The 25,927-nt window shown below is 48.6% G+C and overlaps 1 protein-coding gene across 1 annotated transcript in view; it reads right to left on the bottom strand.

The window, feature by feature from the left end:
- The window catches only part of LOC140391997 (rho guanine nucleotide exchange factor 17-like), a 570,574-nt gene that overhangs the window by 170,541 nt on the left and 374,106 nt on the right, over positions 1 to 25,927 (bottom strand). Inside the window, exons 4-5 of the mRNA XM_072477120.1 lie at positions 14,188 to 14,304; positions 12,389 to 12,481 (exon numbers count right to left, since the gene is read on the bottom strand). Coding sequence (XP_072333221.1) covers positions 12,389 to 12,481; positions 14,188 to 14,304 — 210 coding nt within the window. The remainder of the gene's footprint in view (positions 1 to 12,388; positions 12,482 to 14,187; positions 14,305 to 25,927) is intronic.

Here is a 25,927-nt window from a genome sequence, read left to right as displayed (position 1 = left end):
TGCTTCTTACCAAGATGCTCCTGTATTTGATGTTCATTAGTCAACCTCTTCCAGTTAAAGCAAGTTATTTATTGAGTAACGTAAACAAATAAACTGAGTTTGTTCTCTCTTCAACAACTAAACTAGAGATTAAATAAACAAGATTAAATATATATATTTTTTTAATAAACATCTTATTGAGGTATTTCTTTGGCATTGTAACAGCAACAAAAAACAGTACACATAACAAGGAAACTATTAACATAGTGCAAATACCACCTCCCTCTCCCACAGGTCCCACCATTACTTACCCCCCTAATCTACGCTAGCCTAACCCCCCCTCTGCTGACGGTTAATTCTCTGCGAAGTCAATGAATGGTTGCCACTTCCGGGCGAACCATCCCACTTTTGCTTCAGCTCCTCAGTCTGCGTCACCTCTGATCCCATAGGCTCTTTATAAATGTCCGAGACGCTCCCCTCTCCTATCCATCCTCTAGAAACCACCCTATCCTGAATTCCCCTTAGCGGCAGGAGTGGGAAGGTTGGTACCTGCTTCCGCAAAACGTCCCGCACCTGCAGATATCAAAATTCATTTCCCCCCGCCAATGCAAGCTTCTCCTCCAGCGCCCTCCTACTCGGGAAATTCCCTTCTACAAGTCCCCCATCCTCTCGATTCCCGCTCTCCGCCAAATTCGGAACCCCCCGTCCATCCTCCCCGGGGCAAACCGGTGATTATCGCAGATTGGGGGCCAGACCGATGCCCCCTCTGCTCCCACAGGTCTCCTCCACTGCCCCCAGATTCTCAGGGCCGCCACCACCACTGAACTGGTGGAGTTCCGCGCCGGCGGGAATGGCAGAGGCGCTGTTACCAACGCCCCCAGACTTGTGCCCTTGCAAGAAGCCACCTCCATGTGCACCCACGCCGGCTCCTCCCCCACCAGCCACCTCCTCACCATGGCTTTATTAGCTGCCCAGTAATAATTGCTGAAATTCGGCAGCGCCAGCCCGCCCTCTCCCCGACTCCGCTCGAACATTGCCCTCTTCACTCGCGGGGACTTGCCTCACACAAAGCCCGCAATAACTTTATTGATCCGCTTAAAAAAGGACCGCGGGATGAAGATGGGGAGGCATTGAAAAACGAATAGGAATCTTGGGAGGACCGTCATTTTTACCGTTTGAACTCTCCGGAAATCCTCCATCATCTGATCCACCAGCCGGGCCAAATTCAATTTGTGAAGCCTGTCCCAATCCCTCGCCACTTGGATACCCAGGTACCTGAAACTGTCCCCCACCACTCTGAACGGCAGTTCCCCCAGTCGCCTGTCCTGACCTCTCGCCTGGACCACAAACATCTCGCTCTTCCCCATATTGAGCTTATACCCTGAAAACCGGCCAAATTCCCCTAAAATTCATCCGCATACAGCGAGATCCTGTGCTCCCCCCCCCCCCCCCACACACACACACACACACACACCCTTCAGGCCCTCAGAGCAATTGCCAGCTGCTCTATAGCCAGCACAAATAGCAATGGGAAGAGGGGGCATCCCTGTCTCGTCCCCCAGTGCAATCTAAAATACTCCAAAATCGTCCTATTCGTCCGTACACTTGCAACTGGAGCCCGGTACAGCAACCTAACCCAGTCAATAAAGCCCCTCCCAAATCCGAACCGCTCCAGCACCTCCCATAAATAATCCCACTCAACCCGGTCAAAAGCTTCCTCCGCATCCATCGCGACCACTACCTCCACCTCCCTACTTTCCGGGGGCATCATGATCATGTTTAACAGCCTTCTTACATTGGCCACCAGCTGCCTGCCCTTAACGAACCCCGTCTGATCCTCCACAATAACGTCCGGTACACAGTCCTCAATCCTGGAGGCCAAAATTTTTGCCAGCAGTTTGGCATCTATGTTTAACAAGGAAATCGGCCTATAAGACCCACATAGCTCCGGGTCCTTGTCCAGTTTCAGGATTTGCAAGATCATGGCCTGTGACATCGTCTGGGGCAAAACCCCTCTTTCCCTAGCCTCGTTAAACATCTTGAACAGCACCGGTCCCAATATTCCGGAGAACTTTTTGTAGAACTCGACTGGGTACCCATCTGGTCCCGGGGCCTTACCCGACTGCATGGCCTTCAAACCCTCTACTATCTCCTCCAGCCCGAACGGGGCCCCCAGCCCCTCTACCAGCTCCCCGTCCACCCTCGGGAAAGTCAGCCCATCCAGAAAGTGCCTCAACCACTCTGGCCCCGCAGGCGGTTCCAACCTATACAAACTGCTATAAAAGTCCCGGAAGGCCTTACTCACCCCTGCCGAGTCCCCAACTAAATTCCCATCCCCGCCCATAACTTTCCCTATTTCCCTAGCTGCCTCCCTCTTTCTGAGCTGCTGTGCAAGCATCCTACTGGCCTTCCCACCGTGCTTGTAAATCGCTCCCCTCGCCTTTCTGAGCTGTTCCACTGCCCTCCCTGTGGTAAGCAAGCCAAATTCCACCTGTAGCCTCCGGCGTTCCCTTAACAGCCCGGCCTCTGGAGCCTCCGCAAACCTCCTATCAACTTGTAAAATCTCTTTTACCAGTCGGTCCGTCACTGCCCTATCCGTCCTGTCCCTGTGAGCCCGGATCGAGATCAGCTCACCTCTCACCACTGCCTTCAGCGCTTCCCAGACCACCACTGCTGAGACCTCTCCCGTTCTATTCACCTGCAGGTTGTTCAACATACAATTCCTCAGCCTCTCGCACACCGCATCGTCCGCCAATAGCCCTACATCTAACCTCCATTGCGGGCGCTGCTTGCTTTCCATACTAACCTGCAGGTCCACCCAGTGCGGAGCATTGTCCGAGATCGTGATCGCTGAGTACCCCGTGTCCACCACCCCAGCCAGTAGGGGCCTACCCACGACAAGGAAATCGATCCGAGAGTACACCTTGTGTACATGGGAGTAAAAAGAAAATTCCCTCGCCCTCGGTTGCCTAAATCCCCATAGATCCACCCCCCCCCTTATCTGCTCCATGAACCCTTTCAGCTCCTTTGCCATTGCTGGCACCCTGCCCATTCTCAAGCATCACCGATCCAGGCTGGGATCAATAACTGTATTAAAAACCTCTCCCATGATCAGCTTGTGCGAGTCCAGGTCCGGAATCTTCCCTAGCACCCTCTTCATAAAATCTCCGTCATCCCAATTTGGCGCATATACATTGACCAGCACTACCTTCATCCCCTGCAGCTTGCCACTAACCATGATATATCGACCTCCCACATTCAAGACTATTCTTCCCACCTCAAATGTCACCCGCTTATTAACCAAGGTCGCAACCCCTCTAGTCTTTGTATCCAGCCCCGAGTGAAAAACCTAACTGATCCAGCCTTTCCTCAACCTGACCTGGTCCACTACTCTAAGGTGTGTCTCCTGCAACATTACCACTTCCGCCTTCAGTCCCCTCAGGTGCGGAAACACACGTGCCCTCTTTACCAGCCCATTTAGCCCCCAAACATTCCAGGTGATCAGCCTAGTTGGGGGCCAAAGTGACCCCCCTCCGCCGATCAGCCATCCCCTTTCTTGGGCCCGCCTCCAGCCCCAGCGCCACACCTCTTCCGGCCCGCCACATGGCAGCCCCTACCCCCCCGACTGTCCCTCCACCAAAGTCCCTCCCTTGTCAGCAGAACCAGTCGTCGTCCCCCTCCCCCCCCAGCAACACTACTCTAAAAGCTAACCCATCTGCTAAACTAAACGTATACACACCCCCCACTGTGCTTCCGTGAGCTAGCTCACCCAGCTAGCTTGGTGGCCCCGCCCCTGGTGCCAAAAAGTCTTCCACCTATTGTTCCCTCGCTCCCCTCCCCCCACTCATAAAAACAAATTCCCTCGTCTAACAATCCCCAGACAAACACCCAACATCAAGAAAACACAGAAACAAAAGCACCCACTGAAACTCAAACAGGCACGTCTCCATCCCACAAAAGTGCACATCAATAAAAACAAAAGGGACATTGCCAACATCCACCGAGAAAAGAACCCAAAAAAGAAAAATCGACTTTCCCCCCCTTTTTTTCCCTCTTATTCAGAACCCCAAAAACAGAAACGAAACAGTTAGAGGAGGCATCACCAATTTAAAACAGAAAAACAAACCCCAAAAGAAAAAAACAAGGGGAAAAAAGGGCCCAATATCGGCCAACAAGTTATCTCAAAGTTTGAGAGTTCTCAGACCCCCACCAGTCCTTTTCTTTAAGCAAAGTCCAGCGCCTCATCGGGCGACTCAAAATAGTGATGCTGGTCCTCGTGCGTGACCCAAAGACGAGCCTGATACAGCAGACCGAACTTCACCTGCTTCTTAAAGAAAATAGACTCGACCTGGTTAAAGTCTGCTCTCTTCCTCGCCACCTCCACGCTCAGGTCCTGGTACACCCGCAGGATACTGTTGTCCCACTTAAAACTCCGCATTCGTTTGGCCCACCGAAGAATGCATTCCTTGTCCAGGAACCTATGGAATCTCACCACCATTGCCCTTGGAGGGCCCCCCGCCCGTGGCTTCCTTGCAAGCGCTCTGTACCCCCTGTCCACCTCCAACGGTCGGGGGAATGTCCCCTTCCCCAGCAGTTTCTTGAACATACCAGCTACGTATGCCCCAGCGTCTGCTCCCTCAGCCCCCTCCGGGAGCCCGACAATTCTTAAGTTCTGCCGGCGGGACCGATTCTCAAGGTCCTCCACCTTCTCCAGTAGCCTTTTCTGCTGGTCCCGAAGCATCCCCACCTCCAACTCCACCGCTGTTTGATGCTCCTCCTTCTCGGCCAGCGCCTTCTCAATCTTCTAGATCGCCCGATCCTGGGCGTCCAATCTATGTTCTAACCGATCGATCGATTCTTTAATCGGGTCCAAACATTCCCGTTTCTGCTTGGCAAAACCATCCTGGATGGCCTGCATCACCAGCTCCGTTGGTCGCTGCACTGCCACCCCAGGGGTCCGGCCCTCGGCCATACTGTCTCCCGCTGCAGCTTCAACACAGCTCTTGGCTAACTTCTTATTTCTGCCTTTTCGTGCACTTCTGGGTCTTTGCTCCATACACTAATGCACGGAAACAGTGCCCAATTGTCTCAGCCTTCAGATCCACCGTTTAAAACCAGAAAAAAGTCCGGGGAAAAGGTCCAAAAATCCGACCAGAGCGGGAGCCACCAAATGTGTGACTTACTCCTTCATAGCCGCCCACAAGATTAAATGTATATTAACTATGATTAACAACATCTGCACTCCGAGCTATCTGTCTCTACCTCTGGTTACTAGTCACTACATCCACGAAGAGGTGGGAACTCGGCTTGAGTCTGTCTTTTATACCCGTCTCGAGTGCTGCCATCTAGTGATGACTTAGCTGTTACTTCTAAACATTAACCCCTTATATACATACAGATGTGCAGATCATTACAAAGACCACACCAGAGATATCACAGTCTCATTCTGATGCCTGTGCGAACATTATCACATATGTTCCCTCATTCAGCTGTTCCTAAACTGTTGCTCAAGATGCCATTTGTGGTCGTGGACAGAGTGACTGGGATTGCAAGCTCCCCCTCCTCTGGGACTGCGCCCCACTCCAGCTCAGAGGTCCAGGCAGCATCTGGCCCAGCCCCTCCCTTGTTCATCACTTGGTCATGGGATTTATTTCTATTTATGACCATATTAAAATGGCCACATTGGGTTGGGCTGTTTAGGCAGTGGACAAAGGGGCTGATTACAGTGCTTTTGCTGATGGGGGCGATGGGGAATGGACTGATTACAGTGCGTGGTGCAAGGGCGCATGGTGGAGAGAGGCTTCACTGAGCCTTCTGTCACTGGGGAGAATGGAGAACTTGGTTGAAACTTTGGTGGACACTAACTGTGGCATGTCCCATGTCTGTTCAGAAGCACTCCACTTTTCTTGTACAGTGTGGCCCCAAATTGGGAGGAGCATGGCTCCACATTCAGGTTATTTATCTTGTGAATCAATTCCATTTTATTTTAAAGCAGCATAGTGTGTTACCAGAATCCAAAGTGAAATTGAAGCCATTGGTATTATAAATATTATTTCGTGTCATTTGAAATACCCGGTGGAAAAATTAAACGTTTATTTGACAAGTGTCACAGTAAATTCAATTATGTCAAGATCGGGCAGCACGGTAGCATTGTGGATAGCACAATTGCTTCACAGCTCCAGGGTCCCAGGTTCGATTCCGGCTTGGGTCACTGTCTGTGCGGAGTCTGCACATCCTCCCTGTGTGTGCGTGGGTTTCCTCCGGGTGCTCCGGTTTCCTCCCACAGTCCAAAGATGTGCAGGTTAGGTGGATTGGCCATGCTAAATTGCCCTTAGTGTCCAAAATTGCCCTTAGTGTTGGGTGGGGTTGCTGGGTCATGGGGATAGGGCGGAAGTGTTGACCTTGGGTAGGGTGCTCTTTCCAAGAGCCGGTGCAGACTTGATGGGCCGAATGGCCTCCTTCTGCACTGTAACTTCTATGAAGATGGCCTTTCGGGAAGCGTGGTGTAATGTAACCATTGAACAGGAACACTGAAGAGAAATACAAATATCAATAGTATTTGTTGCTTCCTAGCCAAGACACATTAACTGGGGTAGCTCAGTTGAAATAATGGGTCTGGTTTAGCACACTGGGCTAAATCGCTGGCTTTGAAAGCAGACCAAGGCAGGCCAGCAGCACGGTTCAATTCCCGTACCAGCCTCCCCGAACAGGCGCCGGAATGTGGTGACTAGGGGCTTTTCACAGTAACTTCATTGAAGCCTACTCGTGACAATAAGCGATTTTCATTTCATTTCATAATGGACTGCTGAGTACGAAAAAAAATACAATTTTTACAGAGAAGGGTAAAAGATTTTCATTGTTATATGATCTATAATACACAACTTTAATAATGGTATATTAATTGTTACTATGCTGCTTTATTGCTATTTTATTTTTGTTGGCATTTGGGGTCTTGTGAACTTTTGAATGCTAAACTGGGTCATATTGGATAATAGTTTGGGAAGCACTGTCCTAATCAATAATTAATCATTTTTCATTAGCTGTGTAGCCAGCACTGTCATTGATGAATTGAATTAAACAATAACCACAAGTTCAAATTCAGATTTCTTCTTTCTCCTCACACTCAAATTATTTGCTAAAATGATCAACAGAAAACAGATGCGGAGGTAGATCTTGCAGTCTTCGCCTCGTTGATCGGCCAAAGGCGGATCCTGTTGGGTTGGAGATCAACCTCTCCACCCTGTGCCCTGGCGTGGCAGGGGGACCTGCTGGAATTCTTGACTCTTGAGAAGGCCAAATTTGAACTGGGGGGAAGGATGGAGGGGTTCTACAATTCATGGGCATTAATCATTATGTACTTTCGAGAATTGGATTACATTGAAATTAGGGGGAGGGTTGGGGGAGGGACACTGACTGTATGTGTTAATGATGACTATGGGTGATCCCTGATTCCTTTTTGTTATTTGTTTATGTTAACATGTGGGATGCTGTTTGGGGGTCTGGTGGGAGGATGGGATTGTTGTTATTGATATGGGGATAGACATTGCATTCGTTACTGATTATTGTTGGTGGGTGTAAATTTGGGAGAAAATGTGAAAAAGGAGAATAAAATATTTTTTTGAAAAAAATGATCAACAGAAGGTTTGTTTTTTGTTAATCCGTTCTTGGGATGGGACTTATTGCCCATCCCTAATGGCCCTTGAGAGGCTGGTGGGGAGCTGCCTCCTTGAACCACGGCAGCCCATGTGGACTGTAGCTCCTTGGCCATTTCAGAGGGCAGTTAGGGGTCAATCACATGCTCGTGCACCTGGAGTCGCAGGTGAGCCAGACTAAGAATGGCTCTTCCCTGCAGGGCATGAGTGAACCACTTGGGGTTTTAGTGACACTCCACTAGTTTTATGACTAACCCTGTGAAAAGATACATTCTGTCAAAGTTTTTCATCTTGCACTCACCAGGACAGATCAGCTGTCATGGTCTTTTCAGTTTTACTTTGTTTGATAATGAATGCCTAAGGACAGCTTATATGATTATGATGGGGTTACTCCGTGCTATACCGGGGAGGATATCGAAGGTCGACCAGGAACTAGTGAACGGAATAACATACTGTGGCACATCTGTGAGGGGCGACCCGATTGAGGTGTAGAAGATTATGAGGTGCATGGGCAGGGGGATAAGGAGCAGCTGTTCCCCTTCGTTGAAGGGTCAGTCATGCCGGGACACAAGTTCAAGGTGAGGAGCAGGAAGTTTAGGGGGATGTGAGGAAAAACGTTTTTACCCAGAGGGTGGCGACGGTGTGGAATGCACTGCTTGGGCGGGTGGTAGAGGCAGGTTGCCTCACATCCTTTAAAAAGTACCTGGGTAACTTCCTACGAAAGGAGACAAGGGTGTACCGACAACCGCCACGACAGACACGACTGGAAGAGTTACTGGACGCAAGCATACTAGATAAAGGAAACTGTCGCGACATGTATGACCGACTGGTAGAGAGGGCCGACACTGTACTGGACGCAACAAAAAAGAAATGGGAGGAGGACCTGGGGATTGAGATAGGGTGGGGACTCTGGAGCGAAGCACTGGACAGGGTTAACACCACCTCCACGTGCGCAAGGCTCAGCCTGACGCAGCTAAAAGTGGTACATAGAGCCCACTTAACTAGAACCTGTATGAGTAAGTTCTTCCCTGAGGTGGAGGACAGATGTGAACGGCGCCAAGGCGGCCCGGCCAACCACGCCCACATGTTCTGGTCTTGCCCCAGACTTGTGGAGTACTGGACAGCCTTCTTCGAGGCAATGTCCAAAGTGGTGGGGATGAGGGTAGAGCCAGGCCCTCAAAAGTAGCGGTCTTCAGGGTTTCAGACCAGCCAGATCTATTCCTGGGGAGGAGGGCGGACGCCCTTGCCTTTGCCTCCCTGATCGCCCGCCGCAGAATCCTGTTCGGTCAGCAGCACCACCCAAAGCTGCAGACTGGCTGTCCAACCTCTCGGAATCTCTCCAAATGGAGAAAATCAAATTCGCCATCCGAGGGTCAGACGACGGCTTCCACAGAACGTGGGAGCAATTCAGCTAATTGTTCCGGGACCTGTTTGTGGCCAATGAACAAGCAGAAGAATAGCCAGGTAGCCAAGAATCAGGGGCAAGTAGCCAAACGGGGGGGGGGGAGAGAGGGAACTGACAGGGAACAAGAGAGGAGAACCAGGGATGTGGGGGGGAGGCAGGGAAATGACAGCCGGAAGGAGGGCACGGGATACAATAACACACTTGGCATCTCCAGGAACAGAGAACAAGGAGAATACAGGCGAAAGACGGGAGGAACGGCTGAAGCGGAGGTGAGCGCGAGACGACAACGGCAACGAAATCCATCCGGGAGAAGCAAGTGACAACACCAGCACCAAACCCATTCGAGTATTTTCTCGAACTGTAATTGTTTCTCCGGCACCCAAATGTATATTTACCTTCCCAGTCTCCACCCCCCCTCCCTCCCCCCCACAAACCGTCGCCGTCTTATGTGTTATAAATAATTTTGCCAGTTGTACAGAGTTGCTGCCGTTGAGCTGGTGCACAAAACCCTACCAGTTATTCTATTTTATTTTTTATTATTACTTTTTTTGTTTGGTATGTTTGGGTGTGCCCTTCTCTTCTATATATGTATATATATATATATATATATATATATTTCTTATTCTGTGTACATAATGGTAAATATATTTTGTTCAAAAACCCAATAAAAACATCACAACATTCGAGGCTATGGGCCGTGTGCTGGCAAGTGGGATTAGGTAGGTAGGCCAGCTGTTTTTTTAAATAAATTTAGAATACCCAATTCATTTTTTCCAATTAAGAGGTAATTTAGTGTGGCCAATCTACCTACCCGGCACATCTTTGGGTTGTGGGGGCGAAACCCACGCAAACACGGGGAGAATGTGCAAACTCCACACGGACCCAGAGCCAGGATCGAACCTGGGACCTCGGCGCCGTGAGGCTGCAGTGCTAACCCACTGCGCCACCGTGCTGCCCTGGCCAGCTCTTTTTTAACGTGCTGGTGCAGATTCGATGGGCCGAAGGGTCTCTTCTGCACTGTGTGATTCTGTGATCTGCATAGATTGATACCTCTGGGTAAATACACAAGCCTATGGTTTTAAGAAGTATCCCTGGCACCAATAACTACTTTTATTTAATATGGATTAGAAATAATTCCTAAAATACCTCATGCTGCAAACTACAGTATTTATCTGTAAGACTGGCTCCATGAAGCTTTCAGAGCTTCACAAAACATGTTTAATACTTCAATAGCTAGTGAGCAACAAACAACTTGCATTTACATGGCACCTTCAACACAGTAAAATGACCAAAGATTCTTCACAGGAGCATGACCAAAAAATGTTTACACCAAGCCACATGAGATATTAGGATGGCCAAAACCAGAGGGAGAGAGAGAGTGAAATTGGACCAGGCAGCTAAAGGTACACTACTAATGGCGAAGTGATAAGAACCAATGGACATTATTTTCATAGAATCCCTACAGTGCAGAAGGAGGCCATGCAGCCTTGAGTATGAACGACACTTCGAAAGAGCGCCCTACCTTGGCCCACACCCCCACCCTCTCCCCATAACCCCACCTAACCTTTTGGCCAATCCACCTAACCTGCACGTCTTTGGACTGTGGGAGGAAACTACAGAGCACCCGGAGGAAACCTATGTAGACACGGGGAAAATGTACGAACTCCACACAATCACCCGAGGCGGGAATTGAACTTGGGACCCTGGAGCTGTGAGGCAGCAGTGCTAACCACTGTGCTGCCTGAGAGGTTGTGGTATATGTACCTCAGAGCGTTACTGTGAAAGAATATGGTACAATGAGGCTGCCGGGCCTTTCTTCATTTATCCCCCCTTGGATTATAGTTAATCTCAGAAAATCACAGGCAGTTCCTCTGCCTTCAGAGAGTGCACTACATCACAGTGGGGAGTTACTGCAGGTCACCTCACAGATGGCACAAAGTTAGCTCATAGAAAGGAGCTATCCATCAGGAGGAATATTCTTCCAAAGCTGTGAAAGACTTCATTCAAAATGAGAGCATAACATTAGTCAGACATCTTAGGGGAGATAAATAATAGATATTTTATAAAATGTTGATGCAGGAGATATAAAATAGCCGCCGCAATGCCAATATGCCTCATGCAGCGATTTTGGGCTTAGAACTGGGCCTACGGCTGCTGAAATAAGCTCACGCTAAAAAAAAACCTCCCCCTCTTTAAAGACCGGGATCACATCATAAACACTGTTTCTGGGATATTCCCATAGTATTTTTAATAACTTCTGTCACCAAGTGGCCTCTTATAACAACATCACTCAGTGAGACTGTTGGTGAGCTGCTCAGCGGATAGCTGAACGGCTATGGGGGTAACACAGTGGTTAGCACTGTTGCTTCACAGCAGCAGTGACCCGGGTTTGATTCTGTGCGGAGTCTACACGTTCTCCCTGTGTCTGCGTGGGTATCCTCCGGGCGCTCCGGTTTCTTCTCACAAGTCCCGAAAGATGTGCTTGTTAGTTGAATTGGACATTCTGAATTCTCCCTCAGTGTACCCAAACAGGCGCCGGAGTGTGGCGACTAGGGAATTTTCACAGTAACTTTCACAGCAGGGGCAGCACGGTAGCCTTGTGGATAGCACAATTGCTTCACAGCTCCAGGGTCCCAGGTTCGATTCCGGCTTGGGTCACTGTCTGTGCGGAGTCTGCACGTCCTCCCAGTGTGTGCGTGGGTTTCCTCCGGGTGCTCCGGTTTCCTCCCACAGTCCAAAGATGTGGTTAGGTGGATTGGCCATGATAAATTGCCCTTAGTGTCCAAAATTGCCCTTAGTGTTGTGTGGGGTTACTGGGTTATGGGGATAGGGTGGCGGTGTTGACCTTGGGTAGGGTGCTCTTTCCAAGAGCCGGTGCAGTCTCGATGGGCCGAATGGCCTCCTTCTGCACTGTAAATTCTATGATCTATGAACTTCATTGCAGTGTTAATGTAAGCCTACTTGTGACAATAAAGATTATTATTATTAAGATGAAATTCAATCAACTTCCAGGAACGAGCGGACATTTGTCCTGTAGTATGCACTATTAGTGGATAGTTGAGGTCCCTGTCTTTCCTCACAGTCATGTTATATTTCCTGTCCTACATTGTTGGACAAACCATCCAGAAACAGAACATTCCAAATCACAGAAATTATACTTCAAGCAGCAAAGATTGTTTTGTTTTCCTTTTAAAAAAAATAAATCTCCAAATGATTAGGCATCAAGATGTGCAATCCACACTATATTCTGAACTGACATGTACGTATTTAGCCTTCAGTATTTCCATGAGTGAGTTGGCTTCCTCCAACGCTCCAAACAATTGCTGTTGACATCAATGCAACACGTCCTTACCTTTATCAGAAGCTCGTAGCGGGGAATTCGCTGAACCGGTTTGATCATTAAATCGGACAGTGCTTGCTTCTCCTTGTTCTCTCTCATGCTTTGCTGCAATGTAAGAGAGTGAGGGTGTGAAGACGTTCCATCATGCCTCACAACCACACACTTCCAACTCACAAATCACGAGCTGGGATATGTTGGACGGAATTTTAAGCCCTGTAAAAATAGTCGTGGAGCGAGACCATTTCTGAGTCCCAACACCACACTTGCCGGGGCTCCAGCCTGTGAGATCTTCCCCACGGGCAGCCAATTAAGAGGCTGCCTCCGGGTCCAGCTCCAATTAAGCATGGCGAGCAGGTCCCTGAGGTGGTGGCCCAATCCGAGGTCGGGCGGCCTTGGAAGGATGGCAATGTTGCTGGAGGAGGGAGACCATGAGGTACCAAGAAGAGATTTATAACTTTCTAACTCTACTGATGGCCACAGCTGCCAGCTCTCCCACCCCCACCCTTCCCCTGCCCATGTGGAGGGGGTTCCCTTCCACAGGATGCTCCACAGCTGCAACTCCAACCTGCTGATCCCTGCTGCTCCAGTGGGGTGGGGGTAGGAGACAAGAAAAGCAGGCCCTCCCAACCAGCCGCCTCTCGGCTTTACCCTCAGCATGGGGTCCTTTCATCCCGATCAACCCAAGATTGGGCACTTCATAATTAAAATTCACTGCCCATCAGAGCGGAAAGGGTAGCCATTGCCAGTGATGATCTGCCTCCAGCAACACTGGACCAGTGGCCCAATACCTCATTTACAAATTTCCTCCCGCCTTCTAGCCTCCCTCCTGAGGACTGGGAAGACACCACCCTTTAAGAGCCATCTGTTAATGCCACCACAGGTGTAGAGGGGAGATCCTTTCATGCTCAGTATTTTCCCTTGTTCCATTTTGTTCTTATTCAGGTTGGAAATAGCACAAGGAAATCTGGACAATCACAGTCAGCAGCGAGCATTCCCAGGTAGGAAATACACAGCAGATTTCTCTCTGTTTTGCTGCAAGGTGAGGCATTGGGCCTTCCTACAATTATTGGGACATTTGTTAAGTCATTAGGAAACAGTAGTCAACAATGTTCTCTGGCATAGAAGAGTTCAGTGCTGACAGCAAAACTCTCATTTAAGAACTAATACTAGAAAACGGTCTTAATTGTATTGGTTTTATGAGAATTTGAGACTTTAAAATGTACCATTTTGGTCCTGAAAGAGTTTTGGTATGTCTCAGAACAGGTTGAGATCACACTCGTGGGCTGGAATTGTGTCCGCTGTATTGGGTCGGCATGACGGACCCCCATCTGCCAGTTGACTGGCAGATCCATCGCCTGCCTCAGGCCTCTGCTTCAACAAGAATGTCCATCAGTTACTTGTTCGCATCAGGGGTGTGTTGGAGACCCAGAAATGAACCCACCTCTGGATTCTTGTCTTGTCTATGACAATCCTGCCTGTTGTATCTAGTTATCTTGCAAATTCACAAGATGGAAACACCTTCTTTCCCAGTTAGTTTGCCTCCCATTGATTCCATCACCTGGTCAGTCCTACCCCTTGACAGTCTGTCCCTTACCAGTCCCGACTCTAGTCAGACACAATCTTGCTCGAAATGGGGCAGCTAGTCATAGTCCCATACTGAGTCAGCTCTGCCCCCTGCTGGCCACAATGACTGAGCCCAATCACTCCCACTTCAGCCCCATTGTTGATCCACATCAATCCCCTTTCAATCCCATCATTAATCCAGCTCAATCTGCTCGCAACCTCGCGGCCGAGCAAGCAACAGCCCTTACCTCCAAAAACTTAATAAATGCTGGCTTTGCATCCTTGGCCAATCGCACGGCTTCTTTGGCATTGAGAAAGTTATCGATGTATGCAGAGTATGAGTTGGCCAGTACATCCTTGGAAAACTGCAAAAGGAGCACAGGTATTAATGGATGTGGCAGAATGATTGTGGAAGCACTTTGAAGGTATCAGATTAGCACATTGGATGAATGATGTGTCATGTGTACAAAAGGCTGAAACACCAAACAGACAAGTGGTAAAAGGTTGCTCAGGATAGAAGGTAAGTCACAATCCCAGGTCCACAGGTCAAATGGACCTGCAGGAAGTATGGATCTATCCATCTTGTGGACGACTCTTGCACTGACAGGAGGTTCAGTCTGAAAATCAACTCTATCTGAAACCAGAACTACCCAGGTTTTTATAAATATAACTGTATATAGGACTCTTCATCTCTGCTCCTTAATAGAAATGACCACACACTTTGTTTCAGATGACTGAGAAAATCTCTTGTCTTCAACTACCATCTATGAACAAAACATAATGGGTAGCTCACTCAAAAGGGTTAAATTGGTCTCTGAAAAGGTGCGAGCCAGACATCACAGAATTGTACAGTGTAGGAGGCCATTCTGCCCATCTGCGCCAATCTTTCAATGGCCTATCTAATTAATTGCACTCCCTCCAACTCTTTTTCCATCACTTTGTAAATCTTTCCCCTCAAAGTATCCATCCAAATCACTTTCGAAAGGTGCTGTGGAATCTGCTTCCACCAGCCTATCTGGATGATAACAACTCACTGCCTCAAACAGATTCTCAACTCTTTTCTGCTTCTTTTATCAGTTAGTTTGAATCACTCTGCTCAGGTGATCAAGCCACCTGTCAGTGGAAACGGTTTCTCTTTATCTACTCTATCAAAACCCCTCAGACTTTTCAGGACCTCTATTAAAGTTCCCCTTAACTTTTGCCGTTCCAGAGAGAACAATCCCAGCTTCTCCAGCCTCTCCACATCCAGAAAGTTACACTTCGATTACGGACCAACGAAGCTGTTCCTGCCAAAGTTTATGAAGTGAGGGGGAGATGGATGAAATCAAGGCTCCAGGTGCTTTCGGAGGTAATCTGCAGGCCCCACCTTCTCCAGCAGGCCACAAATGACGATTGTTGAGGTCCCTTTGTAAGGAGAACTAAATTCTATGTAAATCCTAAAACCGTAGGGTGGGATTCTCTAGCCCTTTCCGCTGGCAGGATTTTCTGGTCCCACTGATGGCGACCCCTCAGAACGGATTACCCAGTGGCAGGATGGGGGAGCCACGCAAAGCGGTGTAGGCCGGAGGGGGGCTGGAAAATCCCACCCGTAGAGTAATTTACAGCATGGAGGGAGGCCATTCAGTCCATAGACCCTGTAGAGTAATCCAATCTCACTCCTCCTCTCCATCCTTTAGTCCTGCAATTTCCATCTGAAATCATTGACTGTTCCCACTTCCACCACCCTTGTGGGCAGCGAGTTCCAAGTCATTACCACTCGCTCTGTACAAAAGTTCCTCCTCATATTGCCACTGCATCTTTTGCCCGAAACCTTATATCTGTTCCCTGGTCCTTGTATCATCAGCTAATGGGAACAGTTTTCCCTTGCCTACTTTATCCAAATATCATAGAATCCCTAGAGTGCAGAAGGACTGCACTGACCCTTCGAATGAGCACTCTACCCATGTCCACTCCCCTGTCCACCCAATAACCTAACCTGGACATTAAAGGGCAATTTACCATGGCCAATTCACTTGACCTGCACATGTTTGGACTGAGAGAGGAAACCGGAGCACCCGGAGGAAATCCACGCAGGCACGGGGAGAACGTACAAACTCCACACAGACAGTGACCCAAGGTCGGAATTGAACCCGGGTGCCTGGTGTTGTGAGGCAACAGTGCTAACCACTGTTGCATTGTGCCGCCCAACAGAAGCATGTGTGCCTTGTGAATCAGCTTCTTCCAGCACAAGATTCACTATTCAGGAATTGCAAATGAAAGACAATGAGGGCTTCTGTTTGCCATTAAGGGGATCGAACTCATGACTTTAGCGTTATTAGCAACACACTCTAACAATCTGAGCGAACCTAGCGCTCTTTAATAATCTTGTACATTTCCATCCAATCTCCCCCAATCTCCTTTGCTCCAAGGAGAGGAACTCCAACTTTTCCAACCTAACTTTGCAACTGAAGTCCTTCATTTCTAGAACCTTTCTGATGGATCTCCTCTGTACCCTCTTAAAGACCCTTGCACATCTATGCTAAAGTGTGGTGACTAGAACAAGATGCAATACAGTAGTTGGATCCTAACCAGAGCCTTAGAAACATTCAGCATGGCTTTCCTGTTTCTGGACCCATTCCCTCTATTTATAAAGCCCGGGATCCTTTTGTTAGCCATGCTCTCATTATGTCATGTCAGCATCAAAGATTGTCGCATGTGCAGCCCTGCCTCCTCCTCCCAGAACTCCCCCAGTCCCGCTAGCCCTGCACAGTCTTGAGAGCTGTGCCGTTAAATCTATATTGCCTCTCCCTATTCCTCCTGCCAAGGTGATCACCTCACACTTGTGTATATAAATTGTCACTATGAAGTGAATGGAAATAAAAAATGGGCACCTGCAATTTGTTACCCCCCATTTTACAAATGCACAAATTGATTTGTCACGAAAAGATTGAGTTTTTGTAACAAATTGTAACCATCGCCACAAGGGGGCGAACTGATGAGGCTGCATCGTGGTGACGGAGAGAAAAACAGATCCATGGCAGCATTTTCCCAGTGGGCTTCCCTGTGCAAACAGTCCCAAAATGGACAATAAGATGATTGCTTGTGAACTGTTTTACTTTGGTTTCAGTTCCAGTGGATACCTAAACCTGCCCACATACACATGCCCAGTTAAGTGATTCTCCGCAGAAAAATCGACGACCTGTCACTGATCTGAGAGTGGCTGACTGCATGTTTTCAAACTGGCCAACCTTTCTCTCCTCATGTTATTTCCCTCTGGTATCTCTGGCATCGGGATACGTTGCAGCAATGGTAAGGTAACAAAGGCCAGGAAATCGTAGAGCGCCCTCCCTAACAGCACTGTGGGTGTACCTACACCTCAGATACAGCAGCAGTTCAAGAAGGCAGCTCACCACCAGCTTCGCAAGAGCACCTAGGGATGGGCGATAAATTCTGACCTGGCCAGTGACGCCCACATCCCGTCAAAAAGGAGGCGGAAAAAGGAGGCTAATTCAACACCGTGGAAGTCAAAACCAAAATATAGGGCTAGGTTCTCCGCCAGCGGGATGTTCCGTTTTGCCAGCAGCCCGGGGGTTTCCCGACGACGTGGGGATGCCCCACAATGGGAAACCCCATTGATCGACCGGCGTAACGGAGCATCCCACCGGCGGGGTGAAACAGATATGTGGCGTGACGGGACGGAGAATCCAGCCCATAGTGTCCAGATTGCAGTTCCTGGGAGCATAGGAACAGGAGTATGGCAGTTAGCTCCTCGAACCTGATCCATCAAGTAATTATATTTTGGTCGATAAATATGCATACATAACCCACAGGCGGCATGGTGGCACAGTGGTTAGCACTGCTGCCTCACGGTGCCGAGGACCCGGGTTTGATCCCGGCCCCGGGTCACTGTCTGTGCGGAGTTTGCACATTCTCCCCATGTCTGCGTGGGTCTCACCCCCACAGCCAAAAGGTGTGCAGGGTAGGTGGATTGGCCAAGCTAAATTGACCCTTAATTGGAAAAAAAGAATTGGGAACTCTAAATTTTTTTTTAATGATTACATAACCTGTAATATCCTTACCTAACAAACTTTGAACATTTTAATTGCTCTGCCTTCAATAACATTTTTGTCAGGGGAAGGAACTTTCTTTCATTGCTCTTTGTAATGAAGAAGGGCTTTCTGGCATCATCTGCTGAATGGTTTAGCTCTAGTTTTAAGGTTCTGGTCCCTTTGTTCGGAACTTGCCATCAGAACGAATCATTTCTCTCTATCTGTTCTATCAACTTCCTTCATCATCTCCTAAAAAGACAGGTAGTGGCCTTTCCGAAGCTGCCGCCACTGACGATACAGGACAGGGTGGTCTCCCGCACCTGGGTGGGGGAGGGGAAGGTGTGGAATATCTACCAGGAACTACAGGAGGCGGAGGAAACCCCGCTGGAGGAGCTGAAGGGCAAGTGGGAGGAGGAGCTAGGTGAGGAGTTGGAAGCGGGTCTGTGGGCAGAGGTCCTGGGCAGGGTTAATTCCTCCTCACCATGTGCCAGGTTCAGTCTAATTCAATTTAAGGTCGTCCACCGGGCACACGTGATGGCAGCGAGAATGAGCACGTTTTTTGGTGTAGAAGACAGTTGTATGAGGTGCAAGGGCAGCCCTGCAAACCATGTCCACATGTTTTGGGCATGCCCGGAGCTTAGAGAGTTCTGGCAAGGGTTCGCGAGGGCAATGTCCAAGGTGCTTAACACACGGGTGGTGCCGAGTCCAGAGATAGCGATCTTTGGAGTGTCAGAAGACCCGGGAGTTCAGGGGGCGAAAGAGGCCGACGTGTTGGCCTTTGCCTCCCTAATAGCCCGGAAACAGATTTTATTCATGTGGAGGGACTCAAAGCCCCCGAGTGTAGAGACTTGGGTTAACGACATGGCTGCGTTTCTCAGCCTCGAGAAAATAAAGTTTGCCTTAAAAGGGTCTACGCTAGGGTTCTCTCGGAGGTGGCAGCCGTTCTTCGACTTTCTCGGGGAAAATTAAAATGTCAGCAGCAGAAGCAACGCGGGGAGGGGGAGGGTGCGCTTCATTGGGATGGTGTGGGAAGACTGAGTCGCGTGGGTAATGTCTAATTAATTGTTACTGTATATTAGATCAACGCTTCACTCCTTGTAGCACCCTGACCCAGAGGGTGTTGGGCTTGAGGAGCACTCCAGAGTCCTGTAGCTGAGTTGACAGCACTGAGGGAATGCTACACTAATGAAGTTGTTGTCTTGTAGATAAGGCATTAAAACTGAGGCCCCCTCCAGTCTCTCAATGTAGTTGAAAGATCCCATTGCACTAGTGGAAGAAGAATATTTATTCCTTAACCAATACAAAACCATCTAGTCATTATTTAATCACTGCTTGTGGGAGCTTGGTGTGCACAAATTGGTTGGTGCATTTACAGAAGTGACAGCATTTAAAAAATACCTCATTGGTTGGCAAACGCTCTGGGAAGTCCTGAAGGCCTGAAACAATAAGGGCCAGATTTACACATCCTTTTCCCAACCTTCTCACCATTTATCCCAGAATGCTGGACACAGGGCATGCTTGAAAAGGAGCCAGAACTCAGAAGACGCAAGGATGTAAGAAACAGGAGCAGAAGTAGACCAGGTCCCCCCATCGAGCCAGCTCCATCATCCATTGAAGTCATGGCTGATTTCAACTCCACTTTCTCGTCTGCTCACCATATTTATTCATTCCCTGTGAGACCACAATTTGTCTAACCCAACCTTAAATATATTCAATGATGGAGAATCCTCAACCCCCCTGTGTAGAGAATACCAAAGATTCCTAATCCTTTGATTGAGGATATTTCCCCTCATGTCAGTCCGAAATGATCACCCCCTCGTCCTGAGACTGTGGTTGGGATTTTCCGGCCTTTCCCGCCAGCAGGATCTTCCAGTTCCGCCGACGGCGACATGGAGGAAACGTGAAATGAAAAGGCTGAAAAATGTTTTTTACCCAGCGTTCACATCTTGCATCCGACTGTGGCAGTATCCGCGCATGTTTCTGCTCACTGGCATTGGTGGGAAGCCTTAGCCAATGCTGTTATTTCAACATTCTTCTGGGTGCTGTGTAAACAATGCCACAGCATAACCAGGACTTCTGTACCACTCAGGACCTGAGTTAATGGCTCTGCGATATGAGCTCCCAGTAACTCACAGTGCTCGGGAAACATCAGGAAAACAACTTCATTTAATCTCTTCCTGTTACACAGCCAATGTTTCCTCTCACTTGAACCACTACTTCCTGCATTACAAGGGCTCATTTTGCCTTGGGTCAAACTTCCCACTGTGAACTTGATAATATACCCCCAGAACATTTATTCTGGTGCTCCTTCTCAACTTTTGAGTCTAATCACAGCGCTGCAATGAATGTGGTTACTGTCTCACCAAATTTGAGTGTTTCAACATTATTCCAATACATTCCATGTGTGATACTCTTAACTCACCATCTAAAAATGCATCCTGTAGCAGTGATGGACACCTAACAGAGAGAACTTCAACCCAGTTAAACTGCTACTTCCAGAAACAATCCAGCAAAATCCTTGTGTTTTTTCTGAGATTGCCCTTGATCAGTACCCCATCCTTCAACATTCTCCTCCTACCACCACTTGACACAACATGGTAGCGGTTGGTACCAAGTCACAGGATGATTAGCTAGAACATTTGATGGAATGGCAAAACTTCCCTGCTTCCCTCTTAATTTCAAAGCAGAGTGCAATAGGCTCAGTGGCCTCTTTTTGTGCTGAAGTCAATAGCTCAGTGATTCCAATTTGTCAAGAGGACAGAGTTTGGTGCAGTTCCTAGGACACAATAAACTTCTTCCTGGTGTGGCCTTATAAGGCCATAAAGGCTTTCCTGCCAGTTGAAAGATGCAATGAAGTCTGTAGGACCTTTATAATTGCCCAAGATTTGCTGGAAGTGGGTAAATAATATGTTACTTTTCTCTCCCTTGGAATCTTTAAGATAGTGGGCGGGATTCTCTGTCCCGCCAGCTCTGTTTTCTGCTGCGACCCGCCCCCGCCAGCGGCAGGATTCTCCGTTCGCGCAGCCAGCCAATGGTGCTTCCCATTGTGGCCTCCCCCACGGCGTAGGGAAACTTGCGGGCGAGGGTACGCTGCCGGCAAAGTGGAGTATCCTGTCATCAGAGAATCCCTCAGCTAGATTTTCATCAGGGCCTAGGAATGGGCCTCTGGCAACACCTGTCAGAGTAGCTGGGTGTTACAAGTGACCTATGCTCCCAATGCTGGATTTACTCCATCACACCAGTTGGATTTTTGGACATGGCTCGATTTCCTTTCTCAGTGAAGAGTTCTCGGTAACTAAGACAGTTGGGGAGGTGTTTGGGGGGGGGGGGGGGGTCCGCCCCCTCTTTCAGCAGGCAGGAATGGGGAAGAGGCAGAGAATCGAGGAAAGTCCCAAAACAGCTGTCAAGCTGATGGGATTTCCCCTCTCAATTGTCCCTTTCCCGCCAGTGATGTAACAGGTTCCCATCATGCAATGACGGGAATCTATTTTAATATAATTAGCATCCGCCCCCACGTAGGAAAGATCCCCCCCCCCCCCCCCCCCCCCCCAAGCATGATGTCACATCGCTGGGATTTATAGCAGGTTTTTTTAAAACAAGGAATTGGCGAACAGAAGCCGCCGATGGCACAGGTAAATACAACCCTAGCAGAAGAGCGTCATACCCGTGGAGGCTCCTCTCTTCCAATTTTATCTTCTTTACATCGGGGTGCCCTTCTCGGTCAGGAACAACGGTTGCTGGCGGTTTGGGCTCCACACTTTTTTTCATCCTCCAAATGTTTAAAAACATGGCGGGAAAATACGGCTCTTACACTCCACTTTTCCCATCTGAATTTAAACCATAAGAGTGCTGCCTGCTTATTTCCTTTGTTCACCCAATCACAGAAAATACAATGCAGAAGAAGCCCATCGAGTCTGCACCAACACATGGAAAACATCTGGCCTACCTAATCCTATTTGCCAGCACATGGCACATGGCCTTGCTCCCAATTTATTTTATTATTTTGGTCCATGGTCCCATAATCGGGATGTGCCTTTAAGCAGAAGACTCAAAGTTCAAAACAGCCTGTTTGCCAGGACACTGTGTTCCCAAGTTTTGTATTTTGGAGAGGAGAAGCCAGACTCTTCGGCACCAAATGGATCTTAGGAACCAGTTTTGGAGGGAGTTGGATCGATTGGTTAACTGGTTGGCGAGGGACAGTGTTCTGCCTGACAACGGTCAGTGATTGGTTCCTGCGTGATGCAGTCTGAGAGATTGTGGCAGAAGGGAAAGGAACTCAGTCTCTCTCTCTCTTTCTCCCCTGCTTGCTGAAGTGAAAGAACTGCTGTAATGTTCTGAAAGCAGTGAGTGCCTGGAACATCCTTTGCTGTGAGCCTCAAATGATGCTGAGTCTGCAGAGAAGGTAGACAGCCTTGCCAAAGAAAACCATCTAAAGCTTAGAAGGAGTACCAAAACGAAAGCCTGAACTTCAGAAAAACATTGACTGGAAGTCATCCCAGTGCATTGAAGATCCTTATCCTTTTATTTTTGTTAATATTTTATTTCCCTGTCCACCACCCTTACCCCTCCATGTTGTTTGTCTGTGTGTGTACAGAGTGTTGTGAGTTAGGGAGGAGGGGTTTGCAAAAGGGGTTGTAGGTAGTCAATTAAATTCTCTCAGTTTAATTATAATACTGTACATAATAAATGGTTACTTATGTTGTAAAGTTAAAAATCTGGGGTGGGATTCTCCGACCCCCCCGCCGGGTCGGAGAATCGCCGGAGGGCGGCGTGAATCCTGCTCCGCCGCCGGCTGCCGAATTCTCCATTGCCGTTTTTTGGGGGGGGGGGGGCGAGGATCGCGCCGGTCAGGGGCCGTTGTCAGTGGTCCCCCCGGCGATTCTCCGGGCCCCGATGGGCTGAGCGGCCGCCCTTTTTCGGCCGGTCCCGCCGGCGTGAAATGGACAAGGTCCATACCGGCGGGACTTGGCTCTGAGGGCAGCCTGCGGAGTCCTCGAGGTGGCGCGGGGGGATCCGGCCCCAAGGGGGCCCCACGGTGGCCTGGCTTGCAATCGGGGCCCACCGATCTGCGGGCGGGCCTGTGCCGTGGGGGCACTCCGCGCCAGCCTGTATAAAGCTCCGCAATGGCCGGCGTGGAGAAGAAAACCCCTGCGCATGCGCAGGGATTACGCCAGCGGTTCTGCGCATGCTCCGGCTGGTGCGGCGCCAACCACTCCAGCGCCGGCCTAGCCCCTGGACGTGCGGAGGATTACGCACCTTCTGGGTGGCTGGAGTGGTTCACGCCACTCTTTGGGGCCGGGACGGCCTGCCCCGCCAGTTGGGGGAGAATCCCGGCCCTGGTTCCTGTAGTTCAATGGGCTCGATCAAGGACCTCAGGTATTTTAAATAAAGTCTAATTTCACCTGTGTTGCAACTCATAGAATCATAGAATCTCGACAGTGCAGGAGGAGGTTATTCGGCCCATCGAGTCTGCACCAACCCTCTGAAAGAAATAGGCCCACTCTCCCGACCTATCCACCTAACCCCATCTAACGTGTACATCCCTGGACACTAAGTGGTAATTTTAGCATTGCCAATGCACCTAACCTGCACATCTTTGGACTGTGGGAGGAAACCAAAGCACCCGTCAAGTGGGCTGCTAGAATTGACCGCACACTAGTCCAGGGTGTCATGACAACACTTAAGACAAAATAAATGAGAAAATTGCACCCACTATCTTCTCACCTTTTGAGTCTAAGTTTCAACCTGATCCGGGCTGAATTACTTTTTCTTGCTTCGAACGTTATGTGCAGCCTGTCTGGATGCTGAGTGAAATAAGCTGTGGCGTTCTCAACTCAGTTCTTAATGGACATGGCAGAAAACTGCCTCTGGAATTCAGCATGTAATAGCAATGCCAATCTAACGTTTAGGTATGAAAGTGGAATTAATCTCACTGCCGCTTCAGAAAATGCTCTTCCTTGGCTGAGACCCAGGCAACTTGCCAAGTGAGACCGGAGGAAGCCCCCCACTTTAGCTGCCCTCTGATAGTCAATGATTGGTCAAAATGAAAACATTTCCCATGTTCCTCATCAGAAACACCGTTCATCTAGAGGAGAAAAACCTTTAATAAGGCAGTAAGTAGATTTTTTACAGGGCAGCACTGCTGGAGATCCTTATTTGCATCCCGTCAAGATTGTTCTGGCTGCTTTCAGTCAAGGGGGATTAATATGTCCTGTCCATGTAGTTTATTTATTAAGTATCTACATCTTATGCAAACAGACTGCAGAGCTCTGTGCCAAATCCATTTAAAGATTTCTTTCTATGGTACACTTCAACCTTAACACTTAACTTGATTATGAAGTAATGCCGAGCGATAGCCAATTCTCAGTGGTCTTTGAAGATCTCCTCACAGCCTGGGGGAATTATCCAACATGTTGCATTGTCCAGTTCAGAGGAACCTCTTACCCTTTTGTTTTTGGATTTGGCACAACAGTTAGGTGTAACCAGAAGGGTATTTCACAGCAATTTTATCTGACTTTCTCCATGTTAAACTCAATTTGGCAAGATCCCTCACAATGTTGTAAAAACACTCTATCCGGGAAGATACAACAAATTAATCGGGAGATAAGTTCATCTTAAGGAGGTCCTTCACCCCATATGGCCTCATCCATTCAGTCACTGACCGTACAATTTTCCCATGACAGCATCCAGCTGTTCTTGAAATGAATTCAATCTCCAGAACTCACTGTACCTGGCAACCCTTTCCAGATATTGATCATTCTCTGTGCAAAAACGGAATAGTAATACAAGCCCTGGGGAAGATAAAATGGGAAGATGAGGTGGATTGTAATCCTAACACAACAAAGAAAACAGTCAATGCATACTTAAAATCTAAAATGAAGGGGGTTTAGAGTGATGAAGGAGGTTCGGAGTGATGACATTGAGTGGGTTGAACGAGATAGGAGTGCTAAAGGCAGTGGGAAAGATGAAGACGAGTAGGATGAAGGAGATTTACGCTCGTACATCTCCTTTAAACCTTGCCCCTCGCACCTTAAACCTATGCCCCCTAGTAACTGACTATACCACCCTGGGAAAAGGCTTCTGACTATCCACTCTGTCCGTACACTTCATAATCTTGTAGACTTCTATCAGGTCATCCCTCAATCTCCGTCGTTCCAGTGAGAACAAACCAAGTTTCTCCACCCTCTCCTCATTGCTAATGCCCTCCATACCAGGCACTATTTCCTCAGCACCTGCAGCACTCTACTCGGTTACTCTCTCTTCCAGACTCTTCCGTCGGGCAGTAGATACAAAAGTTTGAGAACACACACTAACCGATTCAGAAACAGCTTCTTCCCCGCTGTTACCAGACTCCTGAATGGCCCTCTTATGGTCTAAACTGATCCCACCACACATCTTCTCTACTGTTGTTAGCACTATACTCCGTATACTTCATCCGACGTCTGTGTCTTTGCATTGACATTGTGAATTTATCGTATGTTCCATGTTTTTTCATGTATGGAACGATCTGACTGGACTGTACCCAGAACAATACTTTTCACTGTACCTCGGCACACGTGACAATAAATCTAAATCTAAATCTTCTCCGACTGCCCCGGAAAATAACTCTGCAAAATGTTAGCTACAACAGCGCTTTCCAAATCCGAACTGCCCAGCGTTCGGTCCCCTATTCATCACTATTATTGCACAACCGTCAATTCTCTCGATGAATTCCTACCTCCGCCTTGAATGTAGCTGTCCCAAGCAAAATCTTTCCCTGCTCCCATGCTGGCAATGCTCTCCCATTCAAAGTGTTCTGAATAATATAGATCTCAATGACAGCAATGATTAGCAGCCATGAGATCGGAATTGTACCTGCTATATTACACAGGTACATGTACTAACATCTGTCTGAGGTGCAGATTCTGTACATAAACCTTTTGTCCCTTACCCAAATGGTGCGACACCATATCCGGCCCTC

This window comes from Scyliorhinus torazame, chromosome 15 (assembly GCF_047496885.1).
Source record: "Scyliorhinus torazame isolate Kashiwa2021f chromosome 15, sScyTor2.1, whole genome shotgun sequence".
Taxonomy (NCBI): Eukaryota; Metazoa; Chordata; class Chondrichthyes; order Carcharhiniformes; family Scyliorhinidae; genus Scyliorhinus; species Scyliorhinus torazame.
The sequence above is the reverse complement of the archived record's forward strand: the minus strand, read 5'-3'. Positions and strand labels throughout refer to the sequence as shown.